The 20,504-nt window shown below is 37.9% G+C and overlaps 1 protein-coding gene across 4 annotated transcripts in view; it reads left to right on the top strand.

The window, feature by feature from the left end:
* The window catches only part of SLC10A7 (solute carrier family 10 member 7), a 151,188-nt gene that overhangs the window by 89,535 nt on the left and 41,149 nt on the right, over positions 1-20,504 (top strand). For all 4 annotated transcript variants that reach the window (XR_007889440.1, XM_051619086.1, XM_051619088.1 and 1 more), the window contains one exon: positions 8,880-8,915. Coding sequence is in view for 3 of the 4 variants with exons in the window: in XM_051619086.1 (XP_051475046.1) it covers positions 8,880-8,915 (36 nt within the window). In the remaining variant the exon portion in view is untranslated. The remainder of the gene's footprint in view (positions 1-8,879; positions 8,916-20,504) is intronic.

Genomic DNA, 20,504 nt, shown 5'->3' with positions numbered 1-20,504 from the left:
TCACAAGGAAGGACAGCAAGAGCTTGTAGGGACCTTGCTCTGTCTTGGATCTCTGACTTTGGACATGACTGTTTCAGTTCCGGTTTAGATGTAGAATCCTTTGAAGTAAGACTAATGTAAAGCATTAAATCTGTTTTTTCTTGTTCTGGGAAAGGTGAGGAGCCATTGCAGTGGAAGAGGGGCACTATTCCAAAAAGCAGTGTCAGTCAAAGTAGAATGTTTGCTTAGTGTATTCCTTCCATATCTGTGGTTCTGGTTTCTCTTATTGTGACTCAGGACTCTTTAACGTGTATCAAAATACAGAATCAACTATGGCTAATTTAACACTACAACTTAAGTTTAGGAGGAGGTTCCTGTCCCTGGAAGGTCCCACAGCACCATCTAGTGTGTCATCCTCTCATATTGCCGAATGGTTTTGTGACAGCAGAGATGCTGAGGCCAGCATGCTTTCCTAGTAACATTTTCTTAATTATTAAAATTAGGATTTGCTGGTTACTCGACATAGATGCAAATAAAGGAGAAATTTAGATCTTTTGTAACTTACTTCTGCAAGAAAACAGGCCTAAAAATTGAATGGAAAAATAAACTTTTCTTCTAAAATCTGAACATGTTACTGCATTCTTGTTTTCTATGTACAAAACAAAGGAGAAATTGTGGTTCATCCTTAACACTGCACTAACATACCTTGCATGTAACAAACGCCCCAAAGCATGTAACTGTAACTTATTATATCCTTAATGTATGTTAAACCCTTTATTAAGAAAGGGCCATGCTTACACCTAGAGACACCCTAATCCTACAGGCTGTGTGTCTTTCCTCCTTAGTCCCACTGAGGTCATGCTGTATGGTGTGGAAACTTGCCTACATTCCAGAAATTACAGGATTGTGTTAAAGTTATTTTTGCAAAGACGAGGATTGCTCTGAAAAATGCATGGATGATTGAGAAGCTCCTTTCTCCCTTTTTTGCCTTTTTTAGAGATGGTCCACTTAATGGCAGTGTATAAATTCAGTTCATGTGCTGACATACAGAATTACAGTGATACCGTTTCCTGCTGACACCACATGAGAAATAAATTTGAATAGGAAAAGACAATAGCTAATGAGCTGGAATTAGGAAAAGTATTGTGTGTATTAGGAATTTTTAAAAGAGTCTCATTTAAGTGGGAGGTAAAGGAGTGGAAGAAAGTTTTGAAGCTATGAAGGATGATGGTCAGCAAAAGCAACTGAAGAGGAAGTGGGAAACAGTTGGAGCTACAGGCTCACCAGTGTCATTGAATGTGATGAAGTTAACAAGACTGATGGCTTGAATGTGTTGCACAGAAGAGTGACAACAAAAAGTTGCAGGGAGGTGTTAAGAGTTTGAGTGGGTAATGTCACTTGATCCCACTCCCAATAGGTGAGCAAAGGCCTATGAAAGTCTCCTTTTGTCATGCACAGTGTTGTGGAGCTGCTGCAGTAGCAGGAGGTTTCAGCACTTGGATAGTACAGCCAGAAGCTTGTTTCCCCAGCAGCAATACCCTGCCTACTGTAAGAGCTATTCCACACTCTGCCAGGCTGCTCCCATCTAACTGAACTTAATTTAGTTATTCTAAAAATACAGCTTAAGTTAGGTTATGAGGTTTCAGGATGTTTAATGGAAGCACTCATGTCCAACTCTGATTCAGACTTCTCCTATATTTTCTGCATCGTTCCAGTATCACCTGCAAAGCCCTGAGGAGTTTTTAGAGTTGCTTTAAAACTTCAAGGTCCTCACTAGTGTGTTCTGAACTATTCTGCTGTGGTGTAAGGAGAAAACTTCTAATGTGTTGAAGGTGCCCTCTGCTGGGAAGCCAGGCAAACCAGGTTTATATGGAGTTTTTTACCTTTCTGAAGTACTCTTTCCATACTCTTGGCTTAAATCCAAATCCTCACTCCTCCGCCTTGCTGAAAAAACTGCTAGTTCCTTTTGGTTTTATGCTTTATAATCAGTCTGTCACAAGTGTAGTAGTGTTACAGCCAGTGGTTCAGATCCTGTCATTTCTGAGTTTCTAGGTTCTGGTGTGCTGAAAAAAACCTGAATACTGGCTACTTATATTCCTTTTGATTCCATTTCATTTTTGTACTTGCATAAAATGTGTGTGAGGGGAACATCTGCAATTAGTAATTATTAGTAAATAGTGTAAATGCTTTTGATTTATTTACTGCTTACTATTTTACTGTTTACTTTTTTACTATTCTGTGATGGTAGTATGTTTTTTAATATTTTTTTTTCTTTAAATTTCCCTTCCCACAGTAGAGGCCACTAGATTGACACAACAGAACAAAGGTGGTACAATGTCCGGCGCATTTCACAAAGTACTATCCCTAATCTTATAGTTGATATGAAATTTAGCTTATTTTCTCCCCTCTGATAAAGCAAAAGCCATTTTGACATACTGCTTCTAATTTCACAGTTTTGTTATTACAAACTAGTATTGGCCTAATGGGATGAGTTGTATTGTTGTGGTAATAGTTATAATTATGGTTGAATTAGATTTATGTAGAATTGCATTTTCAGTTTTGTATTGTAGTTCATTGCCTTGGTGTAGTGCAGTGTTTATCAATTTAACAAAATGTCATGTTTTCCTATTATTATGGGGAGGATGGGTGTATTTAGCATCCTAAAAAGCATCAGTTCATAAGCCTTTGTTCCTCCCAGCATTCACACCAGTCGTTTGATATAAAGTAGGACAATAAAGAGCTAAATTACATATTTTGTTTTGAAGTCCTACGGTTGTGTAAGTCTTCTCAGAATCAGCAATGTCATTGGAGCAGCTGACAGAAAAGGGATATATGGTAGGAGACTTTTAAATACCTGTGTTTTGCACCTGAAATGACTTTGAAAATAATTAAACTGGAGAACAAAAGGCAAGTGATTATTTGGCATCAGGAGCTTTTGTGATGTCCACAAGGGAACAACACGGGAACACTGAAATTACATCGTGGAACAATGACTAAAATTCCAAGCACCCCAGTTCTAACTTAATGTCTGAGATTGCAAGAGTTAAAGCCAAACATTTATGTCATTTACATGGACATGAAGTTTGAAAGGGAGAAAAACATAGGTTTTATTGTGGAAATATAGCTCATCTAATACCACAAAAATTCATTCTCTCCAGGGTTGTCTTTATGTAGGATCAAATGAACAGCATAGTCTGTATAGCCATGCTTACACATGTTTTAAGAACCTAGGAAAATGTTGTCTCAAATAGGCTCCTGCAGCTACGTGATCCAAATACTAATGCACTGCAATGTTTTCCGAATAATTTCAGTTACAGACTTGAAAGTTAGTACTCGAAAACAGATATATGCCAAATTCCCAGTTGCCTGTGCAACCCTGTCATCTGGCCCGTTTCTGTTCTGACCTCTCTTCATTTAGCACATACCAGTATTTTCACAAGGACTTGCACAGGATGTCCCAGCCTGACTTTAGGGTTTTTTGCCCTTCTAGTTTGAAAACAAATAAGTATATTTAACATAGGTGTTTTTATCTGGTTCTGTAGTGTCTGTCAAGAGGTTCTGCGTAGTTCCAAAGAAGTTGAGTGGGGACAGGTGGAAGAAGGGAGAAGGCAACTAATTTCTGAGAATTTTGGCTGTTTATCCAAGTATGTGACAGGCCTGTTTCAGCAGTGGGAGACATAGTTTATATGATGTCTAAAATTAAGAGTACTGCAAAGCAGTTCAGCACAGGGCTATATTTTAAATCAGTTATTAAAGATTATGCATAATGTGGTATTACAGCTAATGAGCAGTTTTACATAGGTGTCATGTCATGCTGTGGAATTGTGGAGTTCTGGACAGACTGAGGGGTGAGGGTAGATGGAAATCTTGTACTCCTTTTGAATAGACTTAAGAGTTAGCTTTGAGTAGTGTTGTAGTCTTTACAATCTCTATCATGTTCTTGAACACATTGAACTATAAGCTTTTTGACCTTTAAGAGAGCCTCCTCTTTCCTTTGTGATGGTACCAGATTTTTTGAGAACGTGTTTATCTGTATCCTGTCAGAACTTTGGAAACAGCTGTCTATTGCTCACAAACATACCTAAAGCAGACCTAGAAGTTCTTCCTACAGGCAGGTTTCTCTTTTAGAAATGTAAAATAACATAAAGTTGTCTGCAAAGTTGTCAAAAACATAATAAAGGAAAAACAAAAGAAAAACCGCAATGAACTCAAACCACAGTTCCAAGCACAAAAGCAAGGATACAAAACACGTAAAAAGAAACAGAAATAATAAATGTTTCCTCTCATGCTATAGTCAGAAAAATTGCACTTTTTTTTTTGTTACTCTACCTTTTCCAAAAAGTATCAGTGACTCTTGAAATAAAACCATGTGAGAAACACTGCTATAAAGAGATTAAGCCTGATTTTCAGTTCTCATTCGTGCTTGCCTTCTGATGAAATTATCTAGAGTTCACAGCCATTTTCCTTGCACCTTACTCTGTCAGTAATAATGGAAATGCTGCCTGCTTAACTTTTTACCTAACCTTTATTCAGTTTATAACATAACACTTACTTGTGTCCTGCTCTGATGAAGCATTCAAGAACATCTGTGGCTTTAAGCAAAAGTAGATGATTGGTTTCAGAAAATACACATTTGTTCAGAACCTTGACTACAAAACCCTTTTATTTTTTTCTTTCTAGTCTTCTTAAGACAAATCAGATGTGACTTTGGTTAAGGTTTTTTCTTTCTCTAGTAATTGGCACATGCATGTCATACTGATGACCTGTAAAAATGAAGAAAAATTGCATGGGAAATTGTGGGTAAAGGAAACGAAGAAAAGTTCACATCTATTTCATGCCTCATTACAATAATCCTTACTCATCTTCTACCATGTGTCCCTCTGGATCGGTGCCCACCTTCCTCTTACTATTTGCATAATTTCTTGCTTAGTGATTTGCTGTCATATTTTCAAATCCATTATGTTACTTCTCTTTGCTGTCCAATTTGGCAGCCAGTTACATGTATTGATTCTACGTACCCTTTTGGAGATTAAACACCTTTTAATATCTACTCTACAGCAATGCTGGCCTGGATGAAACCTATTGAAAACCTCTTCATATCTTTATCTGTATAAGACAAATAACAACTAAATGGTTCTGCAAGTACATCCTTCCCGTTAAAGTACACATGTATGCTCATGCTTGCACACACTAACTTTATTTAGTCTTTTATTCATGATCTCTACTGTAAAAAGAAATGTGTTTACAGGTATCTGACTATTCAGGCTCCTATGTTGAATCTGTGTCTCAGGTCAGGCTGAGGGGTTTTTTGTTCCCTTTCATCTAAAATCATTGAAATATATTCAGTCAGTCTTTCACATCAGAGGTGCAAATGGATTTCTTGAAAGTTTTTCTGCTGATAGCAAACGGCAGTCACTTTACAACTTTGACTCCATTGTGGGCAGCAGTCGGAAAGCTTAACACTCTACCCGAACTTTGAAGATGCTAAAACTGTTTAATGACCTTGCATTCTCAAGGGCAGATGCTCAGCTTCTGCTGGAAGTGTTAATCTACAATCTGTTTATCTCCATACACTATGTATTTGACAGCACTTGCCCGGAAAGCAAGGCAGGGAAAAGCGCAGTCAAATTTAGTTACTTTTTCCTCTCTGATAGTGTTAGTGTCCACTTGACTTAGAAACTATCGTCTTTTAATTTTTAGCTTCCTTTACAACCTTAGCAGCCATGTTAGCAGTATCAGAATATGCTTGTCTGTGAAGGCTCTGCTGGTGTGTGAGCTGGACCACAGAGAGCATCTGTATTTTGAGTTAATAATATTTTGGTTTTACTATCAAAGCCTGAACAGTTGTCTCTATTTTTTATCAGTAGGCTTTAGACTCATTATGCTTTCTCTTTTATTCTTTTGTGGATAGAGTTGAGATACATCACATAATGGTTATGTGATTGATTGGTTATGGCATATTGAGGAACATGCTTCTAATGAAGAGGTAATGTGTTGAAGCAAAGCAGTGTGTGCAGGGAAAAACAGTACCTTTTGTTAGACAAATATACTTGAGTCATGTAAAACCCTCCTTCAAATCTGGAACAGAAAACTGAAGAGAAGGACTTTTGCACAAAAAAGCAGTCCAGTGTTTTCAGATAACATATAAATGGGATTTATGTGCCCAAAGTTTGCTCTTCACCAACTCCATCTGTCCATCTGACTCCCTCAGTCTGGTAACACAGGTTCCCCCCCAGCAAATCTTATCTTGCTTGTGCCCATAACCATCAGAGCCACCGCTATTGACTGAAATAAACCCTTTGGTTGTAATGTAATTCCTGTGGTTTTTCAAACCAGTGCTCCTTATCAAAACAAAACATTAACATCAAATTACTCTGATTCAGCAACAGCATCTAGTTTTTAATATGAACTTGTCTGCTCTGTCAGGTAATGGTTTAGCTTCCCAGGGAATTGCATATCTGTTGCAAATGAGAAAATTCAATCTTGTAAGTCCTTTCTGTGGTGAGGCAACAGGAAATTTCTGATTATTGAAATCACCAGGTTTAATAGCAAAATTTTATAAATAATTGCTATAATTGACCTTTTGAATGCTAAATTTTCAACAATTTCAGGAATTTATTATGTGTACCAGGATTCTCTTCCTCTCCACTTACAGAATTGTGAAGTGTTACTGTCACAGAGGTAATATTTCCTTTTGTGACATACGCTTTGAATGAGCAATGCCTGTTGTGTTAATATCACCAAGCTTCTAAAGCAAACATATACCACGTTACAGGTCCCATCCTAAAGAAGAAGGGCACCATCATTATTTATCAACAAGATAAAAGAGGAGGTTGTTTTTGGGTTTGTTTGGTTTTTTTACTTTTACAGTTTTTGGTAATGTATAAAAGCACTGTGAAAGACAATGAGACATGAAGTGTGTAAGAAGTGACTGATGGTGCTGACTCAATTAGTTCCTTCAGATTTAGAGAGGCAGAGCCTCTTCTCACTACACTCAATGCCCGTTAAGAGTACAGGCTGCTGTTGGCCTATCATCTCTCACTCCATCCGTGCTCCTTTTTGCTTGTGTGAAGGTCTGAAGACGGAACCCTGCTGCAGTGGTGTTCTACCATCTCCAAATTACAAAGTGCTTTGATAATACTCAGGCACTTGTAATATTTGAGCTGTGCAGTGGAGTTGTCAATGGAAAAGGGGAAGAAGAGGAAAGTCTGGGTCATGTCTTCTTAGTAGTAGTTCAAAAAAGGTGGAGTTCAGTCATGCTGATGAGTGACTGTCTTGCACCTGCATTACTAAGATCTTAATGTCAGTTTTCTATTCTGAGCATCATAGATGCTACTGTACTCAAGTGTCTGTTCAGCTTTGTACCTTCTCCCATCCTCAACTTCTGTTTCTTCTTCTACAGCTGATATACCTGAACACCTATATTTCTTCATAACTGTTATCTGTATTTTGCTCTAGGCCTCCCTTTAAACAGTGACTGTCTCCCTAAAGCAATTCTTACTGCTTCTACATCTTATCTTTCTAGACTTTTATGATCTATCTCAGCTGTGACATTTGCAAAAAGATAAATTATTATAGATAGCTAGGCTGTGGGGCAGTCAGATATGGCATATATTATTTATTTCAAATATGTTTTTAAATTCTGCAGAGCCTTCAGGTTGTACAGCTTAACTGTTGCCTCTTTGATCCTTCTTGTCTGATATCATTTGTGGCATTTACTTGTTGTATTTTGCTTTAAGAGCACGATAGAAACTCTGTGCTAATGAGTTGTCTGGATCTGTGACTTTTTGTGGAACCAGAAAGCAAATACAAACCTATTAAAATAATGTTTTTCTTTATATTAGCTTCCAAAAGATTGAAGTTACTCAAGGTTAACTGAAAAGCAGGGAACAAGCAGAAAATGAGCATCCTTTTAGATGGATGTAAGCATGTTTTGGACCCTTGTCCTTTATACAATAAAGTTTCTGAATAGCTGAAAGACTAGTTATTTTTGAGACATATCTGGGTGAAGTATAGTCCTGGCTTAGAGAAGCTCTGAGCAGGCTTTGTGAATTAGCATGCATTAAATGACAGAATCAGTTTATTGAGCGATAATAAAATATTGAACTCAGATAGAAGGATGATGGGGAATTGCTATTTGCAGCTATGAAACTGATGTATGTCATGTTAATTCCCAACCCAAACAACACGTTTTAAGACTTACCCTCATTAAACTTAAAATCCTGTATTTTGTCCAATCATCAGCTTTAAACCCGTTCCTTGTCAGTGGAGACAACAAATCTTTTTGCTTGCGTCTGCCTAGGGGATGTGGAAAGCTGAGGTGGTCCTGTGTGATTAGATTAGATGAAAGACTTGGCTACAACCAGTGAGATGCAAAGTCTAATCAAGTGAAGTAAGTTTTGAGATCTCAGCTCGTTTCCTTGGGGAATATCAGTTTACATTACATAGTCACAACACCTAATTCATCACAGATGATGCAGCTTTTGCTCAGAAGAGGACCTGGGACTTGGTAGCGGTAGCGTGGGACTTGGTCACAAGTCTCCCACTAAGGAGGAGCAGCTTAGTGAAGTTGAGATACAGCACAGTGAGGGGAGAGCTTTAATATGTTTTAAAAAACTTCCTGCATTTCTGTAAATCACATCCTTTAGAAGAGAGGGCCTTAGGTGCAAAATGGGAAATGCTAGAGCTAAGAAAAATATATTTTGTACTGAGTATAGTTTATAAAATGATCGGTGTACAGATTTTAAAGAATACACACAGTGAAGAGCAAAGTGGAACTTCTGGTTAGTAAATTCCAATGATGTTGAACGATATTTGTGTGTTTCCATGCACTAAGCTAGAAGAAAGTAAAGACTATTCACTTCCCTAGCTAACTAACTTTTCTTGTTTGTTTTTTCCAGGGCATCGTTATAACTCCACTTCTGCTTCTGCTTTTTGTAAGTATCCTGATCTTAAGATGTCTTTTTACTGAGTATTCTTGCACCCATTAGGCAGTATATTTAATACATATATTTGGGTGGTTGAACGACGAATACTGAGGAAGATCTTGCTGGTCAGTATTTGAAATAAGTTGCCTCCCAGAGGCCACCAAAGTGTGCTGCAATGAATGCTAACATGACTTGCCCTTCATTCTAAGAGGACCAAAACCTGTTTTTCTTTCAGATCATATGCTATTAGTCAGGCTGAATAAAATGCAAACACTTGCCGAGTAAAGTGATCACACAGGAGAGCTTTCACATACAGGAGCTGGACAAGATTTTACTGAACCAAAATGGATGACAGGCCAATTGGGAAAGCAGTGTTTGGATAAACAGAGCCTTGGGCAACTAAGCCCATGAGTATTTTTGTGGTAGAGATTAGTGCTATGATAGCAGCAATACAAATTACTGGAGCCCATGTGTATCACTAAATGTGATGCTGCTTCATTCCTGATAGGTCAAGATTTCTTTTTCAGTTAGTCTACTGTTGAGGGATTGGTTCCTTACAGTTCATGGTAGAAACAAAAGGAGAACACAAAGCTTTAGCTTCTTGTTTGTAAAGGTATGGATGTATAATGGTCAGCATACAATGAAGAGGCTTTAACAGATGGGTAGTGATGCTTTAGTAAGTCCCTTGTCAGTTGCTAAGTCTTGGTGCTTGAGGATTTGCTGGCACAAATGGTACAGTGCAAGTTACTGAGGACTGTGGCTTTGTGAAGAGCTAGGAAATAGGCTGAAGCACTTCAAGGATTTCAGGGGAGGCATATATTGCATTTTATTATTGTATTCATTGCCTTGTATGTAAGCCAGCATCCTGAAAAGAGGGGTAAGTGTGAAGCTAATCTGAAACAACTTGAAAGCAGCGTGCAAGTGGCACACTGTTTATATTTTATGGTAGGAATGCTTAAGCAGCATATGTACTGTATCCAAATATAGCAGTGTATAATAAACTGAGATAAATAGTACTGTGAGAGTGGCTGTAACATTACCAACTCCTGCTTCAGGAAAGCTGTGTGGGAAGATTTTTATTTTTCAATAACAAATTGTAATTCATCTGATGTAGCTATGTTTACACAAGAACTGCTTTGACCTTATCGTGTATATATATTAATATACACCAGCAAAGCTTTCTTGATATACCTGGGACCATAGACTTACTGTAGGTTGAAAAACATTCCAGGTGGTCTGCCTTACTGTTTTCCTCTCATATTTCCTCCTGTATGGAACACGTTTCTTCCACAGGCTGTTCATCCAGAGACCTGTGCCTTTGTTTCTAAGTGACTGAAACTTCACCTCTTTTTACTTATTCTCACTGGCAACTTTAACCCTGCTACACCTCACTGAGTTTTGGTGCTTTTTATAGCCAAAAGGGATATTTTCTGTAGAAATTGAAATGTTAAGGAATGATCTGGATACCTTTTCAAGCAAGATAAAGATCTTTCTTCTGATGGCTTTATGGATAGATAGCAAGATATCCTGTCCCATAAATTGCAGTTTTCACTATTACTTCTCAAAAGAGGTGGTAAAACTTCCTATGTGCAAAACCAAGAAGGCAAAGCATATGCCTCAAGTCTTCCTAGCAGCCCAGGAGACTTGGACAAGAACTATGTAAAATGCACATCAATTGTGCAGTTTGTAACGTGACTTGGAGCTGTTGTTCTTGAGGAAAATACACACATGAATTATTTTTTCATCAGAGTGATAAACAAACTAGTTTGGGAATGGGGGGAGTTAAAAAGCTGCATTTTTTTTTTGTCACAAAGCCCAAAACTTGAGGACTTCTCTTGGGGTATATTGACATTTAAAAGTCCTTGAGTTCTTTGCAGAGAACTTGACACACAAAGAGCAGCCATTCTGGTCAGCCCAGCAACACATCTTGCCAAGATGATACCTGCCTTCTCTGAACATTCAGTGTATCTAGTGGCAGGCATTTAGGATAGTGAACTAAAAGCACATTCCTTGATACACTGTTCCTGTAAATTGGCAGCCTGTGGTTTGGACTGCTGAAACCTTTTTTTCTCGTGAACCTCTCTAATTTTCCTTTGAGTTTCCTTGATACATCTGACCTCCTCAACATGTAGTGGATTCAAGCACACAGTTCGCACACTGCTGTTCAGTTGTTTACACCCTCCTGCTTGATCATTTCATGTAGGGCTGTGTTGTTACTGTGAAGTGAGAAACACTGACTAGTAATTTCCTGGTTACCTTTTCTGTACCATTCATGAGTTTAGTCATGCAACTTCACCCTTAATAAAGGATGGAACTGTCAATTCAAAACATAAAGATTGTCAGTTACATTTTGGAAAAGTGTATTTCTACTATGAAGCTTTTTGTGTAAAGCATACTCAAAAAAAGCATTCTAAGAGGTTCTGATTGATTTAATGAAATCTTAAATACTGCACAGAATTACCAGACTGTATCCTTGTGAGGATGCCATGCTAGAAGCCACCTTCACCATGGATACCTCTGATTAACATTGTCCCTAATAAGAAGCTATTGAATCTGACTTCCAGATGCATTATTCTGCAGTATCATCGTCCTTATGTTAACCCTTATTATTAACAGTTAATATGTTAGATTTCCAGAAAAGGTGTTATAAATGGGCAATGTCCCATAAACTACATGTAACTGATTAGATACATGTATTAGTTCACATATGTGGTGAATGGGAGTGTTGAAACAAAGTCCTGTAAGATACATCAGTTTCAGGTTAGCACAGGGTTATGCTGTTCGCGTTTCTTTACAACATTCTGCGATGTTTCATTAATGATGATTAGGAGGCTGGATACCAAAGCACTCAGAGAAGGATGCTGTCTCTCTTCCTCTTCTCCGGTCATATACTTAACTAAAGCCAGAGGTAACAGATTGATCATGATTTTTTTTAAAGCAGAGGAATAAACTTTATTTTCTCAAAGGCATGTGGGGAAAAAAACCCACCAACTAGAAACTGAAGGGTAGACTAAATTTTGCTTTTGCACATAACTATATTGCTATCAATAAATAATGACTATAAACAGGTTAAGTAATGCCAGAGGAAGTTAGTCACTTGGGTATGACCGTCCATCTTAACTTATCATGTGACTTGTTCTCTATGTTCAGTTTATTATTTGAATTCTTAAGTATTCTGCATTTGGGCACATTTATATTACTAAAAGTTAAACAATAGGTGTCATCATACTGTGAAGTTATTAGTGCTGTGATCTCTTTAATAACCTCGAGATGTGAACATCTTTTTATGATGTGTCATTTGAAAGACACAATTTCAGTAGCACTGCACTCTGAAACAGTTGTAGCTGTATCATCTCACTAATGTACTTATGTTGTACCTTTATATTTATGAAAAACAGGAATATGTATGAATGCAGCTTTATTTTTATTGAGGGATTTCATACACCTTCATATGGACAGGATGGAGGCCAGCCTGGTGCCTCAATGAAGTCATGTCTCTTGGATTTGCCCTGGAAGCAAAGTGAGCACAGATATTATACTACCATGTAAGAGGGTGATGCAGGGTGACCTTTCTTGTGTGAATTTACCTCTGTTTTACCAAGATACACAAACTTAAGATTTTCTTAATTGTATTTGGTATCAAAATGCAAGAAGTCAGCTATCTGCACACCTGCTTGAGCCTGTGATGCCCTGGGTTTTATGATACAGTTTCCCAAGTCAGCCACCTTCTTGGTATTACCTGTAATGTTGAGACTCAGTGCCTGACTATCAAAGTAACAAAAGTCAAGGTGTGTGAAGCTGTGTATTTTTACTGAAAGCCATCACAGAAAATGCTAGAGATAAGTGTTTTACATTGTTATGTACTTCACATTCTTCAGAAGCATGCCTGAAAAGCAGTTAACAAGGAATGTTGAAGAGCCAATGCAAAATTCATTTGTATTTTTTAAAATAGGCTTGGCAAAACCCTCCATGTAACTGTCACACACTGCTCCCATGTTTGCTGTTTTACCAAAGAAGATTGCCATGACGTTTGTGTCTCAAAATGGAATCTTCCCGAGGCTTTATCAGCTTGCTTCTTGATTTATTCAGTGATATTTTCTTCTCTGATACCCTCTCAGATTTCTGAATTTTGTAGTAAGTATTTTTATGGTGACATTGTAGCAGTAATGCCATAAGTACTAGAAAGTAGTGTTGCTGAAGGAATTCAGGAGTAGACAAGTGCAGGAAATTCTGAGCAAGTATCACAGAGAAAATGAAAATAAAATTACTGCATAAGGGTATGAATGAACCTAGAAGCTGATTGAAATACTGAAGTTAAAAGCTTTTTCCTATATTCACAATCCTTAAACTAAAATATTGTTTTGCAGGTTGTTGATATTTCTGAAAATTTTGCCAAGTCTTCTCCAACTCCATGTATTCCAGATAATTTTTTTTATTAAAAGGAGCTGTTGTTACATAATATTTTAAACAGGTTTTCTACACACTGTCTTGTTATTCCTCTCAAGCACTTGGTAAATGAGAGTTGATACCAGTCAAATGAATTGTTAAATATGCAAATATTGTGGTAGCTGGAAAGCCTTGGAAGTTAATAAGGAAGTTGCAGCTAATGGATTTCACTAGTATGTGACAAAAGGCTGGTAACAGTGTGGGGGGAAGGGATAGCATAGTGCATTAGCTGCTAACAGATCAACTTATTCATGTGGAAGTTTTACAGTGCATCATTTCTACCTGGTTATTTACCTCACTGTTTCCTTTCTCTTTAATAATTGGGAAGACAAAATTCTCTGATCTGATCAAACCCTTTTCAATTAACCAGAAATTTTATGACTGCCATGAAATACTTGCTTTTTATTCCTTTTTGAAATTCGCCTTTTATGGCTTTGTAATATAAATTGCATACAAATAACAGAGAATATTGGCGGCCCTGTCTTTTCCTGCTATGCACACACGCTCACAAAATACTGTAAATTTGTCTAGGGAGGAGTCTAAAATATGTAGAGTTTCTGTGGAGGACTTTCTTTCCTACTTGGTTTTCTCTTGAAATTTGCATCTATGCAATTCTAGGGGAGACTTTTAAGTACACATTCTACTTCTACACAGCAGAAGTTAACCACATGTCTTAACAGAATCACAGAACCAGGATACTAGGAGGATCCTGTTCCTTCTCACCCAGTCCACCTCTTTTCCATGCTGTGCAATTCACCTCAAAACTGAACATAATTCAATGGAAAAGTACAGATTTTTGCTCTCCCTCCATAGTTGCCATGCTAGAAACTTGTGCCTCTGATGAGCAGAAACCTAATTTTCAGTAGAACGTTTGTGACACATGTCACCCACTTGCCTTTGTTGCCATTTTTATCAATACACCTGAATAGCACTTCTCTGAAATTTATCACCCTGGCTCAAACATAGTGTACAGAGTCAGCTAAAGAAGCCATGCATTTCTGAAATTTAAAACATAAACTAAAAAAACCCAACCAAACAAAAAACAACAAAAAACCCCAACAAAACAAACACACACAAAAAAAACCCAAACAACATAAAAAGCCATAACAAAACAACACAAATCCCTTATTCTGGGATGTTTTGTGTGCCTTTTCCAGTTTGAATTCCTTCTTTCGCCTGGGTAAAAAGAGTTGTGCACCGCAGTGCAGTGTTCTTCACAAGGGCATATCCAGGCCTTGTGCAATGTCACAGGTATCCCCTATCTTGATTGATTTACTACTTCTGTTATGTCACAGCTGCCTTTTATATATAACACTCATGGGTTTTAATTATCTTGTATTTATAAATCTATCTGGGTCTCTTTAGTTTGGAGAAAAGGAGACTGAGGGGGGACCTCATCAATGTTTACAAATATGTAAAGGGTGAGTGTCAAGACGATGGAGTTAAGCTTTTTTCGGTGATGACCAGTGATAGGACAAGGAGTAATGGATACAAGTTGGAGCATAGGAGGTTTAAGATGAATATCAGGAAAAATTTTTTTACTGTAAGAGTGACAGAGCACTGGAACAGGCTGCCCAGAGAGGTTGTGGAGTCTCCTTCGCTGGAGACATTCAAAACCCGCCTGGACGCCTTCCTGTGTGATGTACTCTAGGTGACCCTGCTCTGGCAGGGGGGTTGGACTAGATGATCTTTCGAGGTCCCTTCCAACCCCTAGGATTCTATGATTCTATGATTCTATGATCTATCCCTTTCCAGTTAGTTATCCTCGTGTTTGCATCAGATTTTTTGGATACTAGTCCTTAAGTCTCAGCTCTGCAAAGCTATTAATCATCTAACTCCTGTGTAGGTGCCTTTGGGTTGTATGCTTGATCTCATTTCTTTACATTAGTTCTCCAGATCATTGTATCGTGGTAAAGTGGAAGAGTAGCTCTTGTTATATTCCAGATTGACAATACCTATGGTTATTTTTATAGCTCTATAAAAGGCTTTCAAATCAACAGGTATGTTTGGATTGGCTTGGCATTTAATATGACATGGGAGAACCCAGAACAGGATTAAGCATCTGTGATGACTTTAGCAAGGAAAACCCCAATATATTTTCTTGCTCAAGCCAGAAAAACAAACAAACAAAAAAACAAACAAAAAACCCAACAAACAACAACAACAAAAACAGATTACCAGCTTTCTTTTTTCTACAATTCTGATTATGAAACAGGTTGGTTTTTTTGTTGGGAGTTGTTTGGTTTCTTAAACAAAACTGGAGGGTTTATGTAGACAGCTTGGTTTTTTTATGTTTGTTCCAAATCAAGTCCCATGGCCACAGAGCATATAGAATAGGTAAGAATTTGCAAAACATACCATAAGGCCAGAACACTTTTAAATTTTTTTTGGTAGTACTAGAGACTTATGTCTGCCTTTAATTTTTAAGAATAGCAATGAAAGATCCATTTGTTAAAATGCATGACTGCCAAGCCAGTGATTGTGATCTCTGTTGTACCTTTAGCGCCTTTCTCTGAGGTAAGAGGCAACTTGCAGGTTTTGATAGGCAGAATTAAAAGCTTTATTTTAAAATTTAAATAAATTCTTTCTCATGCCTTCGATTCTGCCAGTGCTAGGAAACTGAAACCTATTTGCTTTTGAAATGCGAAACCTCTGTCTTCTCTTAATATAGAAGCTCTGTTGTCAGTTATATGCATTCCCTTCCCTCTCCTGCTGTTAACAGCCATTAGAGATGGACAATTTCAGTACAGTGACTCTTGTTCAGTTGCTGGGAGCTGGCATCTTTTACTCAGCTTCTGTGTTTTGCTTATCAAGATACCTGAACACTCTGCATGTGAGTGCTGTTAAAGCAGTGGAATAGGACATCCTAGTGACCTGCCAGCTCTGTTTAGACTGCTGTGAAAAGTTATGTAGGAATTACTGTCTCGGCTTCCCCTCTTCTCCGCTCTCATGAGACCCTGTCTGGAGTACTGTGTCCATTTCTGGAGTCCCCAACATAAGAAGGACATAAACCTCTTGGACTGTGGCCAGAGGAGGGCCACAAAGATGATTAGAGGGCTGGAGCACCTCTCCTATGAGGACGGGCTGAGAGAGTTGGGGTTGTTCAGCCTGGAGAAGAGAGGGCTCCAGGGAGACCTTATAGCGGCCTTCCTGTACCTGAAGGGGCTACAGGAAAGCTGGGGAGGGGCTTTTCACAAGGGCTTGTAGGACAAGGGGTAATGGCCTTAAACTGGAAGAGGATAGATTTAGACTGGATATTAGGAAGAAGTTCTTTAATGGTGAGACACTAGAACAGGTTGCTCAGGGATGCCTCCTCCCTAGGAGCATTAAAGGCCAGGTTGGATGGGGCTCTTATGCAACCTGGTCTAGTGGGAGTTGTCCCTGCCCATGGTGGGTGGGGTGGAACTAGATGATCCTTCAGGTCTCTTCCAACCCAAGTCATTCTGTTCTGTGATTTTATTTTCATAAGAGATTCTAAACAGAGTATTTTTTATACCTATAAATAAGCAGTTTGATTCTATTATGTTTTTACAGTAGTTCTTTACAGTACTACTTCTGTTTGTTTGCTTGTGAAGAAAGGTTCGTTTTTAGGCATGGAGATTATTATAACAAGGAGGTCAGCCAAATCAGACGTTTTAGCATAATGCTAATTTTGGTGCAGTGCAGATCATCTAGGTGTTTTTTAAAAAAATGTTGTTTTGTCACAGCAAATGTAGTATGGAACTTAGCTTGATCTGACTGAAATCTGAGAAAATCAGTATTTATTTTTTCAGACAAAATATTTGTATTTGTAAACTTGTAGGAAGGTTTGATTAGCATTTTACAAAGCTTTTTGTTGCCATTGTTCCTCACTTCTCAGTCTAAGTGGATGTAATGAATGTACCCAAGTTCAAAGGAAGCCTGGAACTCAGATAGTGTCTGAGGGTCCACAATACATGTTTCTGAGCCTAATGAGTTTGCATATTACAAAATGTTGAGGCAGTCCTGGTTAGGTTAGTCCTCCATAGCCGTGGGTCCTTTAGCACTTGGGATTCCTCATGGTTAGCCACTCTATGTCGAGATTCTGGGTTAAAACCTCTTTTTTCTGTGTGATTGAGAAGTTCTGCCTTTTCTTTCTTGAGTCACTTACCTTCTGTGTCTTTCTCTGGGAAGAGATTTAAGATTAGGGTGTTACAAGAGTTTGTAGATGTTGTCTAACAGATACATTCTGATAAAAAAAACCTGTCCACTAAAGTTATTGTCGTAATATACAGAAGGCACCAAAGTTCAGAAGTCAGTTTGAAGAAGTAATGTTGCTACCATAGGTGGGACGGAAAGTCTAATACCATAGCTGTGCTCAAAGGGTGGGGCAGAGCCTGGCAAACACACTGCTCTGGACCTCTCCCTGAGTGTGGTGTTGTGACGTGTTAGGACCTCTTAAGGACCCAAGAAAAAAGCTGTCTCCATGCTATTTTGTAGAAAGTAATGAAGGTGCTGGAAACTGGCAGAATAATATGATTCTCAACTACACAACTGAAACAGGTCAAAAATAGTGCAGTCATATGATCATGCAGGAGAGGAGTAATACTAGAAGCAGAAAAACTTGACTTGTTCTACAAGAAGGAAAGGCTTTTTTTCTGTTACAAACCAGATATAGCTGAAGAACTCATTTCCTCTGGCCAAAAGGAGGATTGATAATGGATATGTGGATTTCTGTTTTGTTTAAAATCAATCAGTGTGAGGTGATTACTTGAAATGTCTGCCTTTTGGTGGTCCAGGTGACACTGAGATGAATGGGTGGGCTTATATCCTGATATAGAAGATTGTTCCTTTGAAGAATAAAATTTTACTTTTCCCAGGTAAATTGGTTCAGCATTCCAGCACAGTACCTGTAATTCAGTTTCTAATTATGCAATAAACCAAACCAACCAAACAAACAAAACCCCAAAAAGCCCCACACCTAAACCAAAACATTGCCTTACATATACCAAATACTTCAGAATCCACAATAGCTTGAAGACACTACATTCGAAGTAACATTTTTCAAAGCTTGGAAGACTCTTGCTGTTTGACTTGCTGCCTTTTTCAGCAGCGTGTTATACTGTTATTCAGGTTTTTTCATTCCTGACTCAGAAACTGATTATGCATCCACTGAGCATAAAGTAGCATGAGAAGTCCAATCAATGTTTTTATTAAAAGAGCTATTGCCAAAGTGTCACAGTTTTGTGAAGCTATGCAGGGGGGCCAGGCATGCAGACTTCTTTGTTAGATTTACTCCTTTGAGACCCAGGCAGATTTTAAAGTTTAAAAATCTTCACTTTCACTTGAAAAAGCTTCATTGAATACACAGTAAGTAATGCTTTTAGCTCCTCCACATGTAACAAAAAATAAGTCCAAATACAGTTTGAAAAACTATGAACCTTTTAAAATTTCAGAAGCTCCGAACAAGAATTAAAACAACAAGGAGATCATGAGTGGTATGATGGAGTTGTCTGCTCCACTTTCTGCAAGGAATTGGGCAGAGAGCCCTGTGTCCTTTGGGAATAGAGTAGCTGTACTGCCTGACTTCAGGTACTCATGTGGGTGATCTGAATGAAGCCTTTATTTCTCATTCTTGACTCCATGGAAAATTTAGGCTCCTTAATCTTGGCGCTCTCACTTGCACCCTACTTGCAGACCAAAAATCTTGGTGGATGGTATCATGTTCGGGTCACCTCCAACTGTCTCCTGTGCCCACATTGTTAAAATTGGAGGTGATGGGGATGAGATGCTGTAATTTATTACATAGGCAAACTGAGTCTTACCTGATGTTGCCAGTTAAGGTAGTTCATAGTAAACAGCCATATCCCAAGGCTCTCTACCCTCGGAAGGGGACTTATGAAAGCACATGATGGAGCGCATTTAAAGAAAGAGTAGATTTGGTCTGGTTCCATGCTCTTAAACTCTAAGCTGGCCAAGCAACACTCCCAAGTCCCGTAATTTCCTAGCATCAGAAGTGAATTTCATTTTGGGCTGTTTCCCAGTTCTGGTGCCATTTACATGAACCAATAAAGACAGCCCTGTAGGTGTGCTCACCATTTTCCAAAGCAGTGCATATACAAATGGCATTTACAAAAAGCAGTACATATACATGTAAACCACTGGAAAAGTGGTATAACTGGCATCTTCTCATGAGATTATTTTCAGCAGGTAGAGGTTGCAGTTGTGCATTTCTAAATGAAGTAAAATACTTCATTATGTGAATTCTTTTATTTTTCTGTTCTTTGAATTTCTGAAGAAACTAGTTTTATGCCAAACCCATTTTTATGGCCATATGTTGATTTTTCTAGGCAGAGTTATAGGAAGTCGTTGGATTGTATGATCACCTTGTCTATCATACCTGCAGGTAGCTTTGAAGGGAAAAAAAGTGTAAAAAGTATAATGCAATCTGAGTATAATTTAAGAGACTTACATGTGTGAGAATGGAAATCAGCATAATTTAGATGGAGCTGAAAAGATTCTGAATTCTGTAATAATTTTGAGGATCTCTAAAGTGAAGTACAAAATGTAAAATAATGTAGATCTGTGAAATCTTCAGTGCAATGTCATTTACTTTCATCATCAAGCCAACAGTTGTATGTGGAAACCTTAACAGTGCTATTTCAATCTTCTTAATATGTATTCCTTAATGCATAATCTATTGCTGGTGAAGATACATTAAACTAAATTAAATGAAACTTTTCAATGACCTAGCATAAAACAATTCCAATCAGAATATTAAAAATATTTAAATTTTTCCTAAGCATTCTGAAATAGGTTGGAAAACCCACTGACTGTTCACCTTTTCTACCTGCATCTTTAAAAAACCATACTTTTAGCATTTACAATCACAATTAAAGAGATCAGCTATTTGAAGACTAAGCCTGTCATGGTTTAGTTGTCTTAGTGAAAGAATAGTTAAATGCTTTCAGTAAATCTCTTCTTAAACACCATTTAAATAAAACATGTTAATCTTTTCACTATTATGTATTTATTGGTTGATTGATTGCAATAACCACAGCAAATTTTGTTGCTTGCTATTTGTATAAATGGTAAGGTTAGCTGAGCTGTTTGGTTAGGAAGATTCACTCACTGTCTTTTTAGATTATTATCCTACAAATGCTTGTATAGTTGACTTGGCATATATATATATAT

This window comes from Apus apus, chromosome 4 (genome assembly GCF_020740795.1).
Source record: "Apus apus isolate bApuApu2 chromosome 4, bApuApu2.pri.cur, whole genome shotgun sequence".
Lineage (NCBI taxonomy): Eukaryota > Metazoa > Chordata > Aves > Apodiformes > Apodidae > Apus > Apus apus.
Note: the sequence above shows the minus strand (reverse complement) of the source record. Positions and strands in the feature narration are given on the sequence as shown.